The 22410-nt window shown below is 37.2% G+C and overlaps 1 protein-coding gene across 6 annotated transcripts in view; it reads left to right on the top strand.

Moving 5' to 3' along the window:
- Positions 1-22410, top strand: part of REV3L (REV3 like, DNA directed polymerase zeta catalytic subunit) — a 182132-nt gene that overhangs the window by 122538 nt on the left and 37184 nt on the right. For all 6 annotated transcript variants that reach the window (XR_014147898.1, XM_081828813.1, XM_081828814.1 and 3 more), the window contains 4 exons: positions 1475-1593; positions 10464-10582; positions 19897-20038; positions 21700-21944. Coding sequence is in view for 5 of the 6 variants with exons in the window: in XM_081828813.1 (XP_081684939.1) it covers positions 1475-1593; positions 10464-10582; positions 19897-20038; positions 21700-21944 (625 nt within the window). In the remaining variant the exon portion in view is untranslated. The remainder of the gene's footprint in view (positions 1-1474; positions 1594-10463; positions 10583-19896; positions 20039-21699; positions 21945-22410) is intronic.

The raw sequence follows: 22410 nt of genomic DNA, 5'->3' as shown, positions 1-22410 counted from the left end.
TTTGACAGAGACACAGCAAGAGAGGGAACACAAGCAGGGGGAGTGGGAGAGGGAGAAGCAGGCTTCCTGCCAGCAGGGAGCCCAGTGCGGGGCTCGATCCCAGGACCCTGGGATCATGGCCTGAGCCGAAGGCAGACACTTAACGACTGAGCCACCCAGGACCCCCAATAATAACATTTCTGAGTAGAATCTACTACAATACAAAATGAAAATTATACTAGCATTATAAAGTGGCTAGGTTAAAATACTACTGTATGCATCTTAATACTAATTATGCATTTAAAGATTAAAGTTAATGAAGCTCATCAGCCCCCCAAAAAAATAAAGTGGCTAGGTTAAAATAAAAGAAATAATATTAATAAAGTTCTTAGAACATGATAAGACAATCAATATATAGTAAATATATTATTCCAGATCCTCTTTTTTTTTTTTTTACATTTTTTTATTGTTATGTTAGTCACCATACATTACATCATTAGTTTTTGATGTAGTGTTCCATGATTCATTGTTTGCGTATAACACCCAGTGCTCCATTCAGTACATGCCCTCTTTAATACCCATCACCAGGCTAACCCCTCCTCCCACACCCCTCCCCTCTAGAACCCTCAGTTTGTTTCTCAGAGTCCATAGTCTCTCATGGTTCATCTCCCCCTCCGATTCCCCGCCTTCATTTTTCCCTTCCTACTATCTCTCTTTTTTTTTTTTTTTTTAATTAACGTGTATATACCTAGTGTTATATAAGAGAAACACATTTTAATTTCTATTCTAGGTAAAATCATCACCCAAGAAACTAGACTCAGAACCTTATTCTTCACCTAGTTGTCCATACAAAATTAGCAGAATTTCATTCTGAATATGACCATCATTAATTGATGTCAACAAATTTTCAGAGAGTTGTTTAGGTTAAAAACTCTACCATATTTTCCAGGAAATGACCAGTGTAAGAATAAACATATCCTAACACCAAAGAAATGCTGTAGTGTTAGGTGTCATAAGAATAGCACCAGAGGGGCGCCTGAGTGGCTCAGTTGGTTAAGCGACTGCCTTCGGCTCAGGTCATGATCCTGGAGTCCCAGGATTGAGTCCTGCATCGGGCTCCCTGCTCGGCAGGGAGTCTGCCTCTCCCTCTGACCCTCCCCCCTCTCCTGCTCTCTCTCAAATAAATAAATAAATAAAATCTTTAAAGAAAAAAGAATAGCACCAGAAATTACCAAATTTAAAGTGAAAAGGGTTTATTATTTCATTTTCAAATATCATTTTCAGAAACATTTCACAAAATTCTCTCATAACTTAGAGGGAAGAAAACTTTTAATCAAAATAATGATTATTCATTCTCTAAGCCTAATAAAAAACAGATGATTATATTTCATCTTTAATCTTTCTCTTTAATTTTTATTCTCATTTTTATTTGGCATAATTTGCTTGGAAATTTGATTTCTGTGAGTCCTGAAGCAATCTATATTCATTTCTGTAGATGACAAAATTGAGAACAGATTTGCACCTGAAAGAGATGAGTATGGATCAGATACAATGAGTGAAATAAATATTGTTGGCCGAATTACACTAAATCTTTGGAGAATCATGAGAAATGAGGTAACGTGCTTCATCTAAAATTTTATTGGAAATAAGAGATTAGGATGGTATAACTATTTTAGTTATTGTAGAGTGTTAGTATAATCTACTATGTAACTTATGCTTCTTTGTGAATTATTTTTGTTATACCTAAGTAGAGCTACAAAACTAAATACTACATTCTAAAATGCAAAGCTACAGGACTATTTAATGTTATTGATGTATTTTAATTTTGTTCCATTTGTGTCTATATAGCAATAACTAGAAAAGTCTACAACTATCAAAGTTTTATGTTGTATGTGTTGAATGTTGTATAATTTCATCATTTTTTGCACTTAGTGCTAGATGAATTCAGCTTGGTCTTTCTGATTTATTAAGTAAGAAAAATTTAGTCTACATAGGAAGGAACCAAGGATATTTAAAAACTGGGTCAGACTAAAGGTAAATTGGAAAGACAGTACTTGGAAATAGTTAATAGCAGCTTCCAGTTGAGACTTTGGGGGTCCACATAAGGATTTTTGGTAGTATAAATTTCAACAAATGATCTTATTTACAATCACTCAGAGAAATAATTCTTTAAAAATGTAAGATCATGGGATCTTAGACCATATTTGCATCCTTGAAGTTGCCTGATTTCTTTTATTAAAATGTAAAAAGATATCTACTGTAAATTGGTCTATTCTCAGATTTTGGACTTTGGATAATATCAGATAAGATGTTTATATTTAAAAGAAAGCTGTATTCTTCAATCGCTTCTGCTATTTGAAACTACTTTCTCATTATATTTCTATTATACACTCCTATTCACTATGATCTTTCTTGCTCTTCCACATTTCTGTAAAACATATGACTTTCCAAGCATGCCCTCTGCAATTCTTTTGGGCACCAGCACACAGTAATTCTTTCATATAAGGAATTAGGTTCTTTATATAACATTCAGATGTCCTTATTTTTATTTCCTCTCTACACCATGAATCTAAAGTTATGCTCCCATTTCATCTAATTTGAAAATGTATAATATATGTAACTGCTTGAGGGTAATTTTATGTTAGTGTTTTCTTCTTAAAATATTATCAGAGCACAGGGAATCCCCAGTGACTTCAAAATAATTCCTAATGACACAGCATAGGATATGGAAGGTATAGAGATTGTGGTGTATTTGGTTTGTACATTACATTTTGTATTTCAAATTGCAGTCTCTGATACTGTCTGTGATGAACACATAAATTGAATATGTAAACACAAAATTAAATTATTGAATCTTAGTTTCATCCCTGAAGATCCAGAAGGCAGCTGTACAGTTTTCCACTGTTAACTTAAAATCACAAATTGGGGAGTAAATATTTTTTCAAAGTTTAGAGCTTTCTTTACTTCTTACTGAAAATTCAGGGTCAAAGGCTTTCTCTAATTCTGGGTTGAATATACAGTATATCTGATCTTTATTTGTAAATATGGGAACAACTGTGAGAAAGTTATGAGTTGGATAACTTACCTGCCCCCCTTCCTAGATGGGCCAGTTTTTTTCTAACCCAAAGTATTCCTGGAAATTTGGAAATTTCCAGGAAATCTTGAATGAACTTTGGGAAGTTCTGTCTTATATCTCAAGTTATTTTGGAACTTTAAGGGTTATGACTTTGGACAGAAACTGGCCCTGAGAATTTTCATATTAGAGATCCTCAAACTATTTTTTCTGATTTAAACAGTTCCAGAGGCTCCTTTTTAATCTTTATTTCTTTTATCTGTATCTCCCTCATGAAACTTAGCAGTTTCTAACTCTATAGTTTTTTTGTTTTTTTGGTTTTTTGGGGTTTTTTTTAAGATTTTATTTATTTATTTGACAGAGAGAGAGATAGCGAGAGCAGGAACACAAGCAGGGGGAGTGGGAGAGGGAGAAGCAGGCTTCCCGCCGAGCAGGGAGCCCAATGCGGGGTTCGATCCCAGGACCCTGGGATCATGACCTGAGCTGAAGGCAGACGCTTAACGACTGAGCCACCCAGCCACCCCCTATAATTGTTTTTAATATGCTCTTTATTAAAAATAATTTGTATTCACTATTAAAATGAATGCAGACAAGTATGTAAAATGAAAGTGAAATCCTCTTGTTCTCTCTAGAACATCTCAACTGTTGCACTCCCCCAATACAGTTTACAGTTGAATGAATATCTTTTCTTCTATGCCTTGTTTGGGTTTTTAAAATTTTGTTTATTTATTAATATACTAGTTTTCACTGCCCTGTTTTTTTTTTTTTTTTTAAGATTTTATTTATTTGTGAGAGAAAGAGCACAGTTGGGGGAAAGGCAGAGGAAGAGGGAAAAGCAGGCTCCCCGCCTGAACAGGGAGCCCAGTGTGGAGCTCAGTCCCAGGACCCTGAGATCATGACCTGAGCCGAAGGTAGACGCCCAAGGGACTGAGCCACCCAGGCACCCCTCACTGTCCTTTTTAACATAAAATTACTACTGTTCTCTCTGGACTTTGAATCCTCAGTAACAAACATAGTGCCTCTTAAATAGTGCTCATGACATACTTGTTGACTGCTTAAATAACTCTTCCCCCAGAAGATGGTGTTTAGAATTCTGGGTATCAGCTTAATCCAGGCCTTTCAAGAATTTGCCAACGACGAAATATTTATTCATTGCCATCTCTGCTGCACAAATTTGAGCCTGGGGTTAGATCAATCAAGTGTATGGTTGGGGGGCACTTGGGTGGCTCAGTCGGTTAAGCATCTGCCTTTGGCTCAGGTCATGATAGCAGGTCCTGGGATGGAGTCCCGCATCGGGCTCCCTGCTCCTCCCTCTTCCTCTGCCCCTCCCCCTTCTTGTGCTCTCTCTCTCGCTCACTCTCTCTGTCTCTCTCATAATAAATAAATAAAAATCTCTGGGGGAAAAAAAGTATAGCCGGTTCCTCTATTTTCACAGGCAGAGAGCAGATTATATGGTTGCAGGTGTTGGTAGATAGGTGGATGGTCAATGAGTCTGTGGAAGTTCTCTTCTGACTGCCTCAGTTTTCTCAGTAAAAAAGCAGTCAGTGTTCTCAACTGAGAATAAGCATAGTGGAGGGACTTTTTGTTATCTAGGAGAATTTGTGAGTGGTTAATTAAGAAAATATAGTATAAAAGCTAGGTAGCATGGACAGCCCATTTGCGATTCACATCAGAAAAAGCGATAACCTGCCAGCTCTGTTCAAATTCACAAATGTAAGTGTAAGTAACAGAGGGTTAGATTCAACCACAACTCACAGGCAAAGGGTTATAGCTTTGTGAAAAAATAATCAGTCAATTACAGAGCAGGAGAGAGGCAAAGAAAGAAATGGTATGTGCAAGGTTGTGATTACAGTTGTGCAATTTGAGCTAGATAAGGGAGGTTGGGGTACTAGAGGGAGTAAACTACAAGGATGGGAGATGGTGTTCAGAGAATAGGATGCATGAGATTATGGAGGGGGTAATTATTGATGGTAATAGAACTTGGAGTATGATCATGGGAGTGGGTGGCTAAGGTGGGACGGAGGCAGTGACATGTGAATTTGCCTCAGACCTAGCTCTCTGGTAGCAGTGTGGAAGAGAACAAGATTAGAGGTAAGGAACCCAGTGACAAGATTTTGGGGTAGCTCAAATGAAAGTTGGCAGTTGTATAAGGATTCAAAAAACAATTTAGAGGATAAATCCACAAGAATTAGATGTACAAAAAGATGAAGAGGAGGTGTCAAGAATAATTATCAGGGTTCTGGCATAGATGGTTTAAGATCACAGTTAGGTGAAAAAATACAGGGCATGAGGTATCAGATAACCAGGTGAAGATAGGAAAGTCCCAAATATGTAAATAGGAATATAAATAGGGGGATGCCTGGGTGGCTCAGTTGATTAAGTGATGCCTTTGGCTCAGGTCCTACAGGATCCAGCCCCAAGTCCATCTCCCTGCTTAGCAGGGAGTCTGCTTCTCCCTCAGCCCCTCCCCCTGCTTGTGTTCTCTCTCACTCTCTCAAATAAATAAAATCTTGAAAAAAAAAAAGGGAATGTAAATAGGAAAGTCCAAAATATTAGGTAGAGGTCTAGATTAGAGATAGAGCCCTGGAAGTCACATGAGAGTGGATGAACTCACCAAGAAGGGAATGGAGAGAGTGATCAGGATTGAGCCAAAAGACGTTTTTGTGAACGAAAACATTTTGAGGAGTAGACAGAGGAATCAAATCCTAAGAAGCAGTCTAAGACGAAGAACCAGAAGAGAACACTCCCAAGAGAGCCACTATGAAAGTCGGATGTTTCCACAAAGCATGTAAACCTCCCATTATCTCAGTTTGGCAACATCAGAATCTGTTTCTTATATTCCCTATTACAGTTTTAGTTTGTCAATAAGCATGTCAGGTGCTTTTAAATAAGACAATGTGATGGGCATTGAAGATTATATAGAAGTAGAATAATGTACTCGCTCCCATTCATATATTGTTTTATCATTTATAAAGCACTTTTACAGACTTAGTCACTTTTAAATTTTGATACAAACATAAATAAGACAACAGAGTAGTGAGGTACTATTCCAAATAGAGAAAACTGAAGTTCACAGAGATTTAGTGACTTGTTGAAAGCCTCATTAGCTAGTAAGGGGTCCAGACTCAGACTCATGGGGCACCTGGGTGGCTCAGTCGGTTAAGTGTCTGCCTTCGGCTCAGGTCATAATCCCAGCCTGCTTCTCCCTCTCCCTGCCGCTCCCCCTGCTTGTACACTCTCTGTCAAATAAATAAATAAAATCTTTAAAAAAATTTTTTAAAATAAAAAACTCGGACTCATTGTAGGCATGCTATTTTCAGAGAACTTAGTGTATATTTTCAATATGTATATGTATAAAATAAATAAATTATATATGCTAAGCTCTCTGAAGACAGCTTTCCAGTGTCCTAGAAATTTTTTTTTTAAGATTTTATTTATTTATTTGACAGAGCACAAGCGGGGGGGAGTGCAGGCAGAGGGAGAGGGAGAAGCAGACTCCCCACTCAGCAGGGAGCCCAATGCGGGACTCGATCCGAGGACCCTGGCATCATGACCTGAGCTGAAGGCAGATGCTTAACTGAGCCACCCAGGCACCCTGTCCTAGAAATTTCTTATATCTTCATATGGGTGGTGGTTACTTGGTTGTATATATACATAAAAATTTATGAGTTCTTCACCTTAAATTTTTGTACATTTCTTTAATAAAGTATGTGTCAATCAAAAAACTTTTTTTAACTTAAGACTCAGGTAATGAGGGGGGCGCCTGGGTGGCTCAGTTGGTTAAGAGACTGCCTTCGGCTCAGGTCATGATCCTGGAGTCCCTGGATCGAGTCCCGCATCAGGCTCCCTGCTTGGCGGGGAGTCTGCTTCTCCCGACCCTCCCCCGTCTCATGTGCTCTCTCTCTCTCATTCTCTCTCTCTCAAATAAATAAAATCTTTAAAGAAAAAAAAAGAAAGACTCAGGTAATGAGGAACAACTGAGGGAATAAGGTGATGGAAGATAGGGCACAGGTACTTTTGATCTCCTTCCATTTTTCTTTATTTCATCTTTATTTTCTTTGTTCCCCTGCGCTAATTCTGACTGCCTCTCCTAGGTCTGAGTAAGTTTATTTCTGAAGTAATTAACTATTGTGTTTTGCACATTAACTACAGCTGTGAATGGAAAAGTGTAACCATACCTCTATCAGACCATTCCTTTATCAATAAATAAATGTACAAGCATTGTAACTTTTTATATCAATTCTGACTTTGATCTACATAGTACATTTATCTAATGTTTAACTTATTTAGATTTCCCCCCAAAATAAGTAACTCCTACTTCATATTTCTGAATCCATACTTCAACTTCTAGAGTAAATCACTTTCTAAAGATTGGAACATTCTGAAGATAGATCATCTTAATTTTAGAGTTCATGTTTCTTTCCTTTAGTTTTACTCACAGCTGGGATTGTAGCTAAGTATATTTATGCTCCTGTGACACCAAGAAGACTCAAAGTAGAGTGGGTGTCATAAGGTTATAATATTTGTTTAGCCTTAATCCAATTTGTGAAATTGTTCTATTTGAAATAAAATCAACCCAGAACATAGATCTGCCATCTGTCTCAGGTATTGGGAACCAGTTTCTTAAGATTTTAAGTTTAATTTGAGTCACAAAATCTGCTAGTTAATCCTCATAGGTCAACTTATGTGGCAAGTTTCAAAATTTTCCCTAATGAGAGAGCTATAGGACAATAAGGTGACCTTTTCTGTAGAGGTTTTTTGATTGCTTATGTTACTGAAGACGTATACTACAGCAAAAGTTTAAATTTGGTCTAAAGTGCTATACTCTGTATTAGGTAATCATGTAACTACCAGAGATCAGATGTTTGGCTCCATTTTCTGTAACACTAAATGGGAATTAAAAAAAAAAAAAAACCACCAAATGAAAATATTTGTTAGCAAGTAGAAGACTCACTCAAATACAGGGATTTGATAATAAAATGAATTATGTTTGAGAGAAGTACTCCAGGCCAGTAATGATTGTTGGAAAAAATGGTGATTTACTTCCAAGATAATGGGTTAGTACCTGCTTTATACTGGTAACCCTAGAATAGGCTTGTTCCAAAGTTTAAAACTCTGTGTGTACACACATGTATGCTTGCAATTATACCAATTGCAGTGCTGTCATTCTGGTGAATGATAGAAATTGTAGATGGGGCGCCTGGTGGCTCAGTCGTTAAGCGTCTGCCTTTGGCTCAGGTCATGATCCCAGGGTCCTGGGATCAAGCCCCGCATCGGGCTCCCTGCTCAGCGGGAAGCCTGCTTCTCCCTCTCCCACTCCCCCTGCTTGTGTTCCCTCTCTCGCTCTGTCTCTCTCTGTCAAGTAAATAAATAAAAAATCTTTTAAAAAAAAAAAAAAGAAATTGTAGATAAAGTAAGACCAGTTTGGGTCATACACTGAGATGAGCCTTTAAAATTCAATCCCTGTTTTATACCTGCTGGATTGTAGAAGTGGTAAAGAAAATATTTTATAATTATAATGTACAAATGTGAAGTGCTTTTGAACTATTCCTCCCAAGTTGACCTAAGAATGAGGACTGCAGATTCCTCAATTTCCATTTTGCCTTGAAATGCCCGCCATTGTCTAGATTGCTTGTGTCCTATAGGTATTTCTGAGATAGCATTTAGCTAAGGTATGTGTTATGAATTTGGACCCTTTTTTAGTATTCTTTTCCCATTAACATACTTTTTCCTACATATTTTTTAAAAAGATTTTATTTATTTGAGAGAGTGTGCACAAGTGGGGGGAGGGGCAGTAGGAGAGAATCTTTAAGCAGACACCCTGCTGAGCACGGAGCCTAAGACAGGGCTCAGTCTCACAACCTATGAGATCACGACCTGAGCGGAGACCTGAGCCGAAACCAAGAGTCAGACACTTAGCCGACGGCGCCAGCCAGGTGCCCCTTTTTCCTACATACTTTGAGCATGGGGAAACATTTCTGCCATTTCCTTTTAATCTCTTGCTTTGGGAATGAAGTTAAGAGACTATAATGTCCATGTATTGGGTCTTAGTACCAGTGTAATTCTTGGAAGCAGGATGAATGCCTGATCTTAACTAGATAACTCATTCTTGAATCTGTGGAATTCTGTTAATCAGCATGTCTTCGTGGACCAAAAAGTAAGTATGGAAAGAACATAAAATTAACTTGCTTAAAATAAATGCCTTTTTTTTTTTTTTTGCATGGCAATCCAGATTTATTGAACTACTGATGCTAAGTTATACAAAATTGCACCACTTTTCTAAAACTAATGATGTAATGTATGGGGATTAACATAAGAATAAAAAAAATAAAAACAAAATTGCACCACTTTAATTAAGGCTTTTAGTTTACATTTGGCCACCTCAAAGTAGTTGTAACATTAGGCTGGTCAATTTAAATACTGTGGCTCCCTGTTGGGATCTTTACACCCACAATCTTTACACCCAAACAGTTAATGCATACAAAGCAACAAGGCACTGTTAAATAAAACAGCAGTAGTTACTGCAACTTAGGCCTTATGACCAACTACACATGATTAAAATTACTTCCCACATTCACATCCATGGTACTCATCCACCATTTAACATCTCAACCAAAACGTTACAAGTGAAACAGTCATTAACGGGCAAAAATACTAAACCTGTATATTTGGTATTGCAAATACACCAAAGCATGAGCAAGCAAGGAATTCACAGAATCTACAGCTGCAGAAGCATGAAAATTATTTACAAAAATTGTTAAATCATTAAAAAACTATTTGAAAATATATGCTTCTTGTTGTAGACCACTACTGTACACACAACTATAAACATTGTTCCCTATGTAAACAAAAAAGGAAAGATATAATAAAAGATTCGAAAAGTATGGACATTTCCTTCCCCACAGATATTAAAGGCATTGTCGTTAAGACATTATACTGAAAGGACTATCATATTGTAAAAATGCTCTGTCAGGGGTGCCTGGCTGGCCCAGTCAGAAGAGTATGCGACTCTTGATCTCAGGGTCGTGAGTTCAAGCCCCACATTGGGTATAAAGATTACTAAAAATAATAACTTTTAAAAAGAGTTTTTAAATGCTTCGGTCAGTATTTGTATTGGCATAGAGTATAAAAGAAGTGATAAAAACAGATCTCTTAAATATGTCATGACCAAGTTGAACTCATCTGGTCTGATTGTTTTCTAATTAAATATTAGCTTATGAGTATTTCCATCTAGAAGGCTATATATACATAGTTTTATTTTTTTTTTGTAACAAATCATTTTTATAGGTAGCTTTCATATCCACTGTGAAAAGTTTGAAGTAATATTCCGGATCTTTTAGAACAAAATTTGCACATAAATACAAGCATTATTATAATGAAGTCTTGGTTTTGTTGATTTTTTTTTTTTTAGGTGGCTCTAACTAACTACACCTTTGAAAACGTGAGCTTTCATGTTCTTCATCAGCGTTTTCCCCTCTTTACCTTTCGAGTCTTATCAGATTGGTTTGATAACAAGACAGATCTGTACAGGTAATTGTTTTATAACTGAAGAGGATAATATCTGTTAAAATGAGTATTATTAGAGTAAGTTTACATACAACAAAATGCACACATTTAAATTGTATTGTGCCATGACTTTAAAAAATGTATAGACCCTGTAACCACTATCCCAGTCTAGATTGTGAATGTTTAATATTTTAAGAAACTGCTGAATTGTTTTCTTTGGCAATTCTTCTGCAAGTCAGCTGGCAATAAATTCTCTCAGCCTTTATTTATCTGAAAATGTCTTTATCACATCCTTATATTTGAGGGATATTTTCAGTGTCTAATTCTGGGGTTGAGATTTTTTCTTCTTCCACCATTTTAAAGATTTCACTCCCTTTTCTTCTGGCCTCCATTGTTTCTAATGAGAAATCAATAGTCATTCTCCTCATTTTTCCAGTGTATACAATGCATTTTTTTTTCAAAGTCAGGCTTCATGAACAGCTGACTGCTGTTGTTCCTCTGTGTAAGGTTTATAGTGGAGGCGGGGGAATTACTCAGCTCTCCTGATCCACAGTCAGTCCTTAGAGGTTGCTAAGGGTTGAGGCTTTCTCAGCAGTCCTGCACTTCCACAGAGCAGTGGACCTCTGCTCTGTACTATTGCCAGGCCTTGGCCCCAAGCAGATTTCCTGACTGCCCCAGGGGAAGATGGCTTTTTGCTTCAATTCCTTCCTCATCAGCGCTGTTTCCTTGCCTGGAATCTATGATGGAAAGGTTCCCTGCCTCTTTTCCAGTGGTAGACAGCTGTTGCTTGTTACTTAGTACAAGGCCCACAGTTGGAACAGGGCGGTTGCCTGCCCTTCCTTCAGGTGCAGCTTTTGCAACTACCCCTTTCCCAGCAGCAGACATCTTTTGCATCTTTTCTTTCCCCAGAGATGGTGGATCTCTGCTTAAATCCTGAGGATTAGAGTTTCCTGCCAGTCCCACAGCAGCTCAAGCCTTTGCTTCATAGGAGAGAAAAATCAGAGGAAGATGCAGGATTTCATTCCTTTGTGCCCTGCCCTGCCCCCAGTCTTGGTGGGGGTTCCATGGAAAAACACTCCTCTGGTATCTAGGGTTCCCAGTGGTTATAAACTGTCATGCTGGCCCATCCGTGACCTTTAAGAATTTATTAGCATTTTTACTGGTTCACTCTTAAGTGCTTTTATGGCAGCTGCTTCTGCTGCCAGTGCTCTGCCAAAGATGACGTAAGTTATGTGTCCTGTCTTTAGATGGATTTGTCACCCTGTAAAATTTAGTTCAACTGATTCTCTTGTAACCTCAACTTTCTGACGGCTTCAAGAAAACATGATTTTGTAGATTATCCAGCTGTTTATTATTGTTAGATTGGATTGATGTCAGTGTCCTTTTGCAGCTTGCTTTATCTGAAACAGAATTCTGTGATTTTTTTTTTCCTGGTTGCTTTCAAGGTTTTTCTCTTTGCCTTTAGTTTTCAGTAATTTCACTATGATATTCCTAGATGTGGATTTTTAAGAATTTAACTTTCTTGGTGTTTGCTGTGCTTCATAGATCTTTAAATTGATGTTTTTCATCAAATTTAGGAAATTTTTGGCTATTTCTTTAAATATTTTTTTCTGCCCCCACTTACTCTTTTCTAAGACTCCAAATTACATGTGTATTAAACTATTTGACAGTGTCCCATAGATCTTTGAGGCTCTGTACATTTTTCTTCAGACTTTTCTCTAACAAGCTACCTTTAGGTTCACTAACTTCCTTCTGTCATCACCAGTCTGCTGTTAAACAGGCCAGCCATTTTGTATTTCAGTTACTGTATTTTTAGTTCCCAAATTCTCATTTGGTTCTTTCTTTTTATAGTTTCCATATTTTGTTGCCCTGTCTATTCACTCCTTAAGACTATATTTTTCTTTTAATCTTTTAAATATTGTTTTCCTTAGATTCCTGAACATATCTATAATAGTTACTAAATCCAACATCTGGCTATCTCGGTGTTAGTTTCTGTTTAACTGCTTTTTTTCTTAACTGGGTCATATTTTTTTAAACATTTTTTTATTTAAATTCAATTTATTAACATATAGTGTATTACTGGTTTCAGAGTTACAGGCCTGTGATTCATCAGTCTCATATAACAACTGGATCATAGTTTTTGTTTGTTTCTTTGCATGATTATGTAATGGATATTGTTGATGTTCTCTTGTACAGATTTTGGATTTTTATCTTCCTGTGAAGTGTGTTTATTTTTGCTCAAGTTGGCAATTCAATTATTGGCTGATCACCTTGAACTTAACGTAAACCTGGTTTTTATGCTTTGTTAAGGTGATTCTCTCGAAAGCCAAAGTGTTCTCTAAGCCCCTCAAACTTGTCAGGATTCAATCTCCAAACTCTGTCCCATTTGCATATTGCTAGTGCTTGATTTTAGGTTTGTCTAGAGTAGGCTTTACTCTACGTCAAAGGCCTCCTAAAGGCATGGTTTCTCTGGACTCCCAGCTGGCTGCCCAACTTGTTAATAAAGGGATAATGAGGTCTCTCCTCTCTAGCAACCCCAGCACTGTCTGAATAGTTCTTTTCCAAACCCACGCTCACAGCAGCTGCTCCTTAGTAAGCCTCATAGGGTTTCATCTTCCTCATTTTCAGCACAGCCCTAGGCCAGTTACTCACAGGAAACCCCTGCCTATGTTTCTGACTGCTAACCTCTGCTGCTTGCACAGATAATCTGTCCCTCAGGTTCTAGCTGTGAACTGCCTGAAGTCTGATCTTTGCTTCCTCAGCTTAGCAAGACGGCCTACTTAAATTCTAGCATCCTGCAGTGTAATTAGGAAATTGTCTTCACATGGGCTGGGGTTCACTAGCACAGTCTTACGTTGCCTATTGTTCTTTGCCCAGAAACAACTACCTCAACTGTTTTATCAAAGCAGGAAAGCTAGTCCAGTGCCATTTATTCCATCATAGTCAGAAGTGAAAGTTCCCACCTCTACTTTTCTTTTTTTTTTTTTTAAAGATTTTATTTATTTATTTGAGAGAGAGAGAATGAGAGAGAGCACATGAGAAGGGGGAGGGTCAGAGGGAGAAGCAGACTCCCCGCTGAGCAGGGAGCCCCATGCGCGACTCGATCCCGGGACTCCAGGATCATGACCTGAGCCGAAGGCAGTCGCTTAACCAACTGAGCCACCCAGGCACCCATACTTTTCTTTAAGTTGAAGGTAAAATGATAGTAGCAAGCTTAGAAAATAGCTATATAAAGAAAAAAGTCCTGAAATTAATATGCCCAGTGTTTGAAATGAATGAAGCTCTGCTTATTGAATTGTAAGGCCACATGATGGTGAGGATGGAAATATAGCCTTAAAAACAACTTGAAACATTTGGGGAACTGCTTTCTGAGCATGTCATCTCTAGTCTCTTTTGAGGAATCTCAAGGAAGTAAAGTGTGAAGTCACAGAAAGCACTAAGTTTATGATCAAAGCCTTATAGAAATAGAAGTTTAGGAGAAGTTATCTATCAAATAAAATGAAACTTTTATTTATTTTTTTAAAGATTTATTTATTTGAGTGAGAGAGTGTGTGTTGGGGGGGGCACGAGCGGGGGAAGGAGCAGAGGGGGAGAGAGAATCTCAAGCTGACTTCCCATTGAGCATGGAGCCCGATGCAGAGGTCGATCTCACGACCCCTAGATCATGACCTGAGCTGAAACCAAGAGTCAGATGCTCAACCGACTAAGCCACCCAGGCACCCCAAAGTGAAACTTTTAATATTAATATTAAACTTAACATTGAAAACTATATTTGGTGGTTTACTCGTGAGCCCTAAAATGCAGTAAATGCATATTTTGCTACCTCTAATTAGGCATTATCTAGGATAAGTAATTGCTTTTGCCAAGTGAAATAGAGAGCTAGACCTAACATACTACATAAAGGACTTGAACTAGACATTAGACCGTTTATGTTAGATGGCTTGTTTTACATGGAGACCATACACTCTTTCTTTGGAGATACTTTGGAAGATCACACAATTATATTTTTAAATTTAAGTGAAATCTTACCAACAAAGTAAGTCATACTTTTTAATTTGCATTTGCTAAAAAAAAATAATTGCATTTGCTTTCTACAGTGTTTTAAGTAAACAGACACATTTTTTGTAAATTGCCTCAGAAATTAAAGGAACTTGCTAGTCAAGAATTTCTTGTATTAAATCTGTTTGTAAAGCATGAGGGAGCCCTGATTATTATCATTTTGTTTTTGTAAATTCACATTTGGTCTCCTGAAAGCCCTTGATTTATATAAATGAGTTAAGTTCTCAGAGTTGTGTTGTTAGAATGTATTGTCCCATGAAATGTTATGTTCCATGTTTAGATTCCTCAATCAGCTTATAAAACCTTCCTAATCCCTACTAGTAATGATCTAGGGAACTCATAGTAGTATTCTGATTTCATCTGCTTTCCAAGCAATAGTTTTGAATACTGTTCCAGTTTCTGAGCTAGGAGCTGTGTGTTGGTAGCAGAAGGTTATGTAGCTCAGGAAGATAATATTCAAAAATTTTTTCTTCATTTCCTGGATGTAGAGCCAATCCAAAGAAAAAAGTTCAGAATAAGTGAGTTTTTACTTAGAATTCTTAACTCTTTTTGTCACTTTCTTTTTAGAAGCCCTACCCCAGAAAATACCCTGTGCCCTCAAGATGCTCTAAGTTCATCCATTCAGCACCTACCCAGGCCTATCATGAGTAGCTTATACTTTATATTTCCCTCCCTCTTCCCCAAATAAAAACTTGCATTTGGGCTCCTGGGTGGCTTAGTCAGTTAAGCATCTGCCTTGGGCTCAGGTCATGATCCCAGGGTCCTGGGATCGAGTCCCACATCAGGCTCCCTGCTCAGTAGGGAGTCTGCTTCTCCCTCTGCCCCTACCCCTGCTTGTGATCTCTCCCTCTTTCACTCTCTCGCTCTCAAGTAAATAAAATATTTTAACAAAGAAATAAAAACTTGTATTTGTTTATTATACTTGAATTTCACAAAGTGTTAGGAGAATGACATAATTCTTTAACAACAACAAAATTACCTAACAAAATTCTACTTTGTCACATTATTTTTTTAAAGACCACAATTTAATTCCATTCTCTTTTTATACCATGTGGTGACCCAAATAGGACTAGAAAGTAGGAATGAAGGTGATCTTACTTATTTTTTTTTTTAAATATTTTTATTTATTTATTTGAGAGAGAATGAGAGAGAGAGAGCATGAGAGGGGGGAGGGTCAGAGGGAGAAGCAGACTCCCTGCCGAGCAGGGAGCCCGATGTGGGACTCGATCCCGGGACTCCAGGATCATGACCTGAGCCGAAGGCAGTTGCCCAACCAACTGAGCCATCCAGGCGTCCCGATCTTACTTATTTTTTAAAGATTTATTTATTTTAGAGAGAGCAAGCAGGAAGGAGGAGTAGAAGGAGAGAGAGAGTCCCAAGCAGACTCTGAGCTAAGCATGGAGCCCAACACGAGGCTTGATCTCATGACCCTGAGAGCACAACCTGAGCTAAAACCAAGAGTAGGTCACTTAACCAACTGAGCCACCCAGGTGCCCCATGAAGGTGATCTTATTTTAAAAGATTACTTTTTTAATTTAAAAAGTCCACTTTTGGGGTGCGTGGGTGGCTCAGTCATTAAGTGTCTGCCTTTGGCTCACGTCATGATCCCAGGGTCCTGGGAACGAGCCCCGCATTGGGCTCCCTGCTCGGCGGGAAGCCTGCTTCTCCCTCTCCCACTCCCCCTGCTTGTGTTCCTTCTCTCACTATATCTCTCTCTGTCAAATAAATAAATAAAATCGTTAAATAAATAAAATAAAAAATCCACTTTGTAAATAATTTTAAAATGTCAGGAAAGATACGGAGTGACATCAGCAAGATGGTGGAGTAGGAAACCCTAGATCCTCCTTCCCCTATAAACACACTGATTCAGCCACAATTCACAGACAAACTCCCTTTGTGAGAAATCCAGAAACTAATTGAAAGAATCCTGTGCCCTGGATGAATGCAGAACCAGACTCCCCAAAGCTGGTAGGGAGATTTAGGATACTCACTTGCCAGAGTCCCTGCTTCTGGCCCAGAGCTGTATGATCAGGAAATGGCCCATAGCTCTCTGCTTCTCCCAGAGGAGGAGAATGGTTGGTTTGCATATCTGGCACCCCAACTTTTCCAAAGGGGCTCTGACAAGTTCAGCAGTCTGGCTGGCGGAGCCAAATGGAGATGGTGGCATGGGGCTGGTAGATGCCATACATCCTCCCCCGCTGCCCAGCACAGAGTGAGTAGATGACAAATCCCACCTCTCAGCTTACCCCTGGGGAGAGAAGATCCATGCATCCAGTGCCCCAACTCCTCCACGGCTACACAAAGAACTGCCATCTGTCTTTCCAGTTTTAGAGCTGTGACAGGTTCAACACAGTCTGGCTGCCTAGAGGAGAACAAAGACAGTGGTTTGGACTGGCAGACACCATAACGCCACCTTCTGCTCAACAAAGAGTGGGTGAACAGCAACCACAGCTGCCTGCTTCTACCTGGGAAGGGAAAGAGTTGGTAGAAGCCCCCAGAATCCTGGCTGGGATGATTGGTGGAGGCCTCCTGTATAAGGCTAGTCCATGAAGACTGGGAGAACTGCCTGCTTTGTCTAATGCAGGACACCAACATAGAGAGTCAAGGAAAATGAGGAACCAGGCAAAGATACTCCAAACAGAGGAAGATAAATATCCAGAAACTGACCATAATGAAATAGTTACATGATTTACCTGACAGAGAATTAAAAATAGCAGTCATAAAGATGGTCATCAAGGTCAAGAAAACATTATATGAGCAAAGTAAGAATTTTATCAGAGATAGAAAATATTAAAAAGTACTAAACAGAAATCATGGAGCTGAATAACACAATAACTGAACTGAAAAATTTATTAGAGGAGTTCAGCAGTAGACTAGATTAAGCAGAAGAAAGAATCAGAGAACTCCAAGACAGGTCATTGACTGCCATGTGGTCTACAGAAAGAATGAGTCATTAGATCCATTTTGTTTTATTTTAAAGGGACTGACTGAATCCACACATAATGTTATCTCAGATTCACATTGACAAATCTGTATTATTGAAGGATTACCTTAATCTAAAAAATACATTAAAATGTGATACAATTTTTTGCCTTTCAAACTAGTAGTAACTTAAAAATTATAATCCCCAGTGTTGACAAAGATGCAAAGAAAACAAGTACTTTATCATCACTAGCTCGAATGTAAATTATTAAAACCATCTAGAAAGCAGTATGTCACTATGTATTAAAAGCTAAATCATAACAGACCTTTTGACTGTATCTAGGAATTTATCTTAAGGAAATATTTCAGCATCAGTACATAGACTTAGCTATAAAGATGTTCATCACAGCATTGCTTATAGTAATAAGAGCCATTAAATTATGTTATAATCATAGAATAGAATATTCAGTAGCTATAAAAATATATAATTATGGGAAAATAGTTAAAATATATTAAGTTAGAAATGCAAGTTATAGAACAGTATTTCTGTTTATTTTATTTAAAAATTGAATATAAAGTTTTTAGGACAGCTTTTTGTTTAATTCTTTTTAATAGTTTTGTTCAGATACAATTCACATACCATATAATTCACCCATTTAAAGTATACAATTCAGGGGCGCCTGGGTGGCTCAGTCGTTAAGCGTCTGCCTTCGGCTCAGTCATGATCCTAGGGTCCTGGGATCGAGCCCCGCATCAGGTTCCCTGCTCGGCGGGAAGCCTGCTTCTCCCTCTCCCACTCCTCCTGCTTGTGTTCCTGCTCTTGCTGTCTCTCTCTCTCTCTGTCAAATAAACAAATAAAATCTTTAAAAAAATAAAGTATACAGTTCAATGATTTTCATGTATTCAGTTGTGGAACCATTACCACAGTAAATCTTAGTATTTTCATTACCCCAAAAAGGAACCCTGCATCTCCTAGCCATCACCCTCCAGTCTTCCCTTCTCTACTCCCACCCCTATTAATCTGCTTTCTGTCTATAGGAAATATCCAGAAGAGGCAAATCTATACAAACAGATTCATATAATATGTTGCCTTTTGTAACTGACTTCTTTTAGTATAGTTGTCCAGATTAATTCATATTGTAGCATGTGTCAGTACTTCATTTCCTTTTATTGCCAAATAATATTCCATCATGTGGATATGTACCACATTTTGTTTATTCATTCATCAGTTGATGGACACTTGGGTTATTTCCCCTTTTGGCTTTTTTTGAGTAGTGCTGTTAAGAACATTCGTGTATGGGATTTTGTGTAGATGAATGTTTTCATTCTTGGATATATACTGAGGAGTGGAATCAGTGAATTATATGGTAGCTATGTTTAACAATTTGAGGAATTGCCAGACTGTTTGCCAATGCAACTGCACTATTTTACATTCCCACCAGCAGTGTATAAGGGTTATAATTTCTCCATACCCTCACTAACACTTGTTATTATCAGTCTTTTTTATTATAGGGTGATTTTTTCCTTCTTTTCATGTTCGTTTTCCAGTTTTTCTGTATTAGTCATGTATTGTGACTTTTAAAACTTTTTTTATTGAACAGTTATGTGACTATTGTTCTAAAAGCCATATAATTAAGGGTTGCAATATATTTGAGCCTTAATATTTGTTAAATGAATAAATTTTATTTTTAATATACTTTATTTTTATGTTTTAATATTCAATCAAAACTTTTGTTCACGGCTTTGGTGGAGGGTTTTTTGTTGTTTGATTATTTTCTTAAAAGCAGGGTAAAGAGATTAATTTATGTAAAGATTTAAATCAAAGAACAGAATATTTGTATTTTCACAGAAAATACTGATTTGACATATATTACCCCAGGTATAATCTCATTAAAGTTATTTTCCTAATCATCACCAAATTACTGTGTTTCTTCCCATGAACACATAGGAGACATGCTTTTAGAGTGGTATTTACAGTGATAACCCGAAGCCTCCATGTTCTTTAAAAACCTATAGATATGGTGAATTATAATTGTATAATTATTGCATCAGCAGTAGCATCTAAGAGTGTTAATTTTTTATAATAAAAATAGAGTAACAACAAGCAAAATACTGAGAATAATTATTCTTACAAGTACTATTTTAAACTTTGCATATTTTCACTAGGTTTTATGCCCTTGAAATATATGGAATTTTCTAATGTTTAACTCCTTTACATATTTTGCTAATGGCTCACATCATGACTCCCTCCTTAAATCCTCATTTTTAATGTGTAGGTTTTAGCAGAATTAAGAGTACTAGTTTTAAGCGTCCACATTTTTCCCTAATGTTCATAGCATGGATTCTCTTTTTAACAGGTGGAAAATGGTTGATCACTACATTAGCCGTGTCCGTGGAAATCTCCAAATGTTAGAACAGCTGGACCTGATTGGGAAAACCAGTGAAATGGCTAGACTCTTTGGCATTCAGTTTTTACATGTACTGACAAGGGGTTCACAGGTAGGAAATCAATTTTCTTACACACTTGAAAGTTCTATGTCAGTGACATACTTACTTTTGAGATGTTTGAGGTGATTTGATACTTTGAACTCTATGTGGTACTGATATATAGGTAGTTAATCAAATCTTGTCATTTTATTTTCTGGAAAAGCTTTAATTTCACTTAACACTTCCACTTTTTATTTTCTCTCCATACCAACTTTCTGGCCACTGCTAAGTTTTTCATGCTATTAAAAAACTAAATGACTATGTCCCTGGGATGACATTTTGTTCCTGAATATTGTCAGTGTGATTAGGGAGGCCTTCAAAGGCCCCTTAAAACTAGGGAAGAAGCAGCAAAGAAAGTCTGCCTCTCTTTTGTTTTACATTCCTAATTTTAGCATGTTCTAATTCCCAAATAAAAGTTTAATATAAAAAGGAAGAGGATTTAGGATCAATATAAGTAGCTATATCACTTTTTTAAGAAATTAAAGAAAAATAGGACCCTAGAAGTAATTTAATTCATAACTTTTTAATTAATTTCCCATGGATATGAGAGATTTTGTCAAATGCATCACCCAAAAAGAGTTCATGCCTTCATTTCAACAAACACTTATTTGAATACCTTTAATGTATTAAATAAACACTGTGCTAGGCATCAGGGATACTACATTAATTCACTCAGGTTCCTTAACCTCATAAAATCTTTTATTTTAATTATTTTAATTAGTGTAAGTCTATAACATTCCCCCAATCTACTAATTCAGTAAATACAGCAAAAAGAGTTCTAATTACTTTGGCATGTTTATTATATTGTTTATAAGCTATTTATACCCCCCACAAATTTTAAAAATTATTTGAGCTGGCTTTATAATAAGAGGCAAAGATACCTTAAAACAACATGAGAACATTTCTGTGAACCCATGCTGGTTCTTGTGAGTGCTTTCCTTTTCTAATACTCCAAACCATCTGCTTAATAGTGGTTATTACAAACAATCAGTAATTGCTTGATTCAATTTTGTGAGGGACTGGTATTAAGCTGACTACCTTTCAATTCTGGAATCCTTGTGTTTCCTTCTTGGAAAATTGGAGTAACATTTATCCATCTCAGGTCTCCTGACTTTCATTCTCTAATTTTCTCAAATAAATTTCTCAAAGATCATTGGCCAACTTTTCAAATGAAATTGTTAGACTGTATAGTCTTTCCTACATCTGTTTATTATGAAATAGATGTTTTTAAACATAAAAAGAAATCTAATTTTGTCTCTTTCCAAAATTTGACTTATTGTATAAGTTATTTGATATATTTTACAGTTTTTATAAAAGTTATAGGAATATAGGAAAAGAATTTATGAATGTTTCCTACAGGCACCTGAAAGCTTACTAAATAACCCATAGTATATAACTGTATTGTAAAAATGCATCCTTGGGGCACCTGGGTGGCTCAGTCAGTTAAGCGTCCGACTCTTGATTTCAGCTCAGGTCTTGATCTCAGGGTCATAAGTTGAAGCCTCGTGTTGGGCTCCACGCTGGGTGTGGAGCCTACTCAAAAAACCTATAAGAATGCAGTCTTATTCAGAAGAGTAGAACATCCCCTAGATGATTATCATATATTCAAAGACCAATATATTTCTATTTAAACTGTTTCTTCTTTTCTTCCTACTTCACCTCTCTGCCTGCAGTACCGTGTGGAATCAATGATGTTGCGTATTGCTAAACCAATGAACTATATTCCTGTGACACCTAGTGTACAGCAAAGATCCCAAATGAGAGCCCCACAGTGTGTTCCCCTAATTATGGAGCCTGAATCTCGCTTCTACAGCAACTCTGTTCTCGTTTTGGATTTCCAGTCACTATATCCTTCGATTGTGATTGCATATAACTACTGTTTTTCCACCTGCCTTGGCCATGTGGAGAACTTGGGAAAGTAAGGGTTTTTTTTCTCATATTTATAATTATGTTGTTGTGCTTTGTACTTCTTACTAAAATTAGGCTTTAAGTGTCTCTTTGCACTTGATACTGTCCTTTTGAGCAAGATGAATGGGCTGTAGCACAGCTAATTCATTCTTTGTAGTTAACTTACTAATTGATGTGGATGTGGATAACTGTATGACTAATTCATCATCATGAATGGATGACTCATGAAGAAGATCATGAATAGATCAGTCTTGCAACTTGTTTCATTCTCCATGTACATCTGTGGTCTCTTTAAATGAGAGTTACATTTAATTTGTTGATATAAATCACTTTTCAGTGGTATAGTTTGAGGATTATGATCTCCTGTCTCCAGCTGTCACCTCCTCTTGACCTCTTAGAAATGGTCAATGATATTTTTAAGTTAAATTGGTAAATGTTGGGTTGTATTTATTCATGTCAACCAAATTTTATAAACT

The sequence above is a fragment of the Leptonychotes weddellii genome, chromosome 8 (assembly GCF_054177405.1).
Source record: "Leptonychotes weddellii isolate Sample4059 chromosome 8, ASM5417740v2, whole genome shotgun sequence".
In the NCBI taxonomy this organism is placed as follows: domain Eukaryota; kingdom Metazoa; phylum Chordata; class Mammalia; order Carnivora; family Phocidae; genus Leptonychotes; species Leptonychotes weddellii.
Note: the sequence above shows the minus strand (reverse complement) of the source record. Positions and strands in the feature narration are given on the sequence as shown.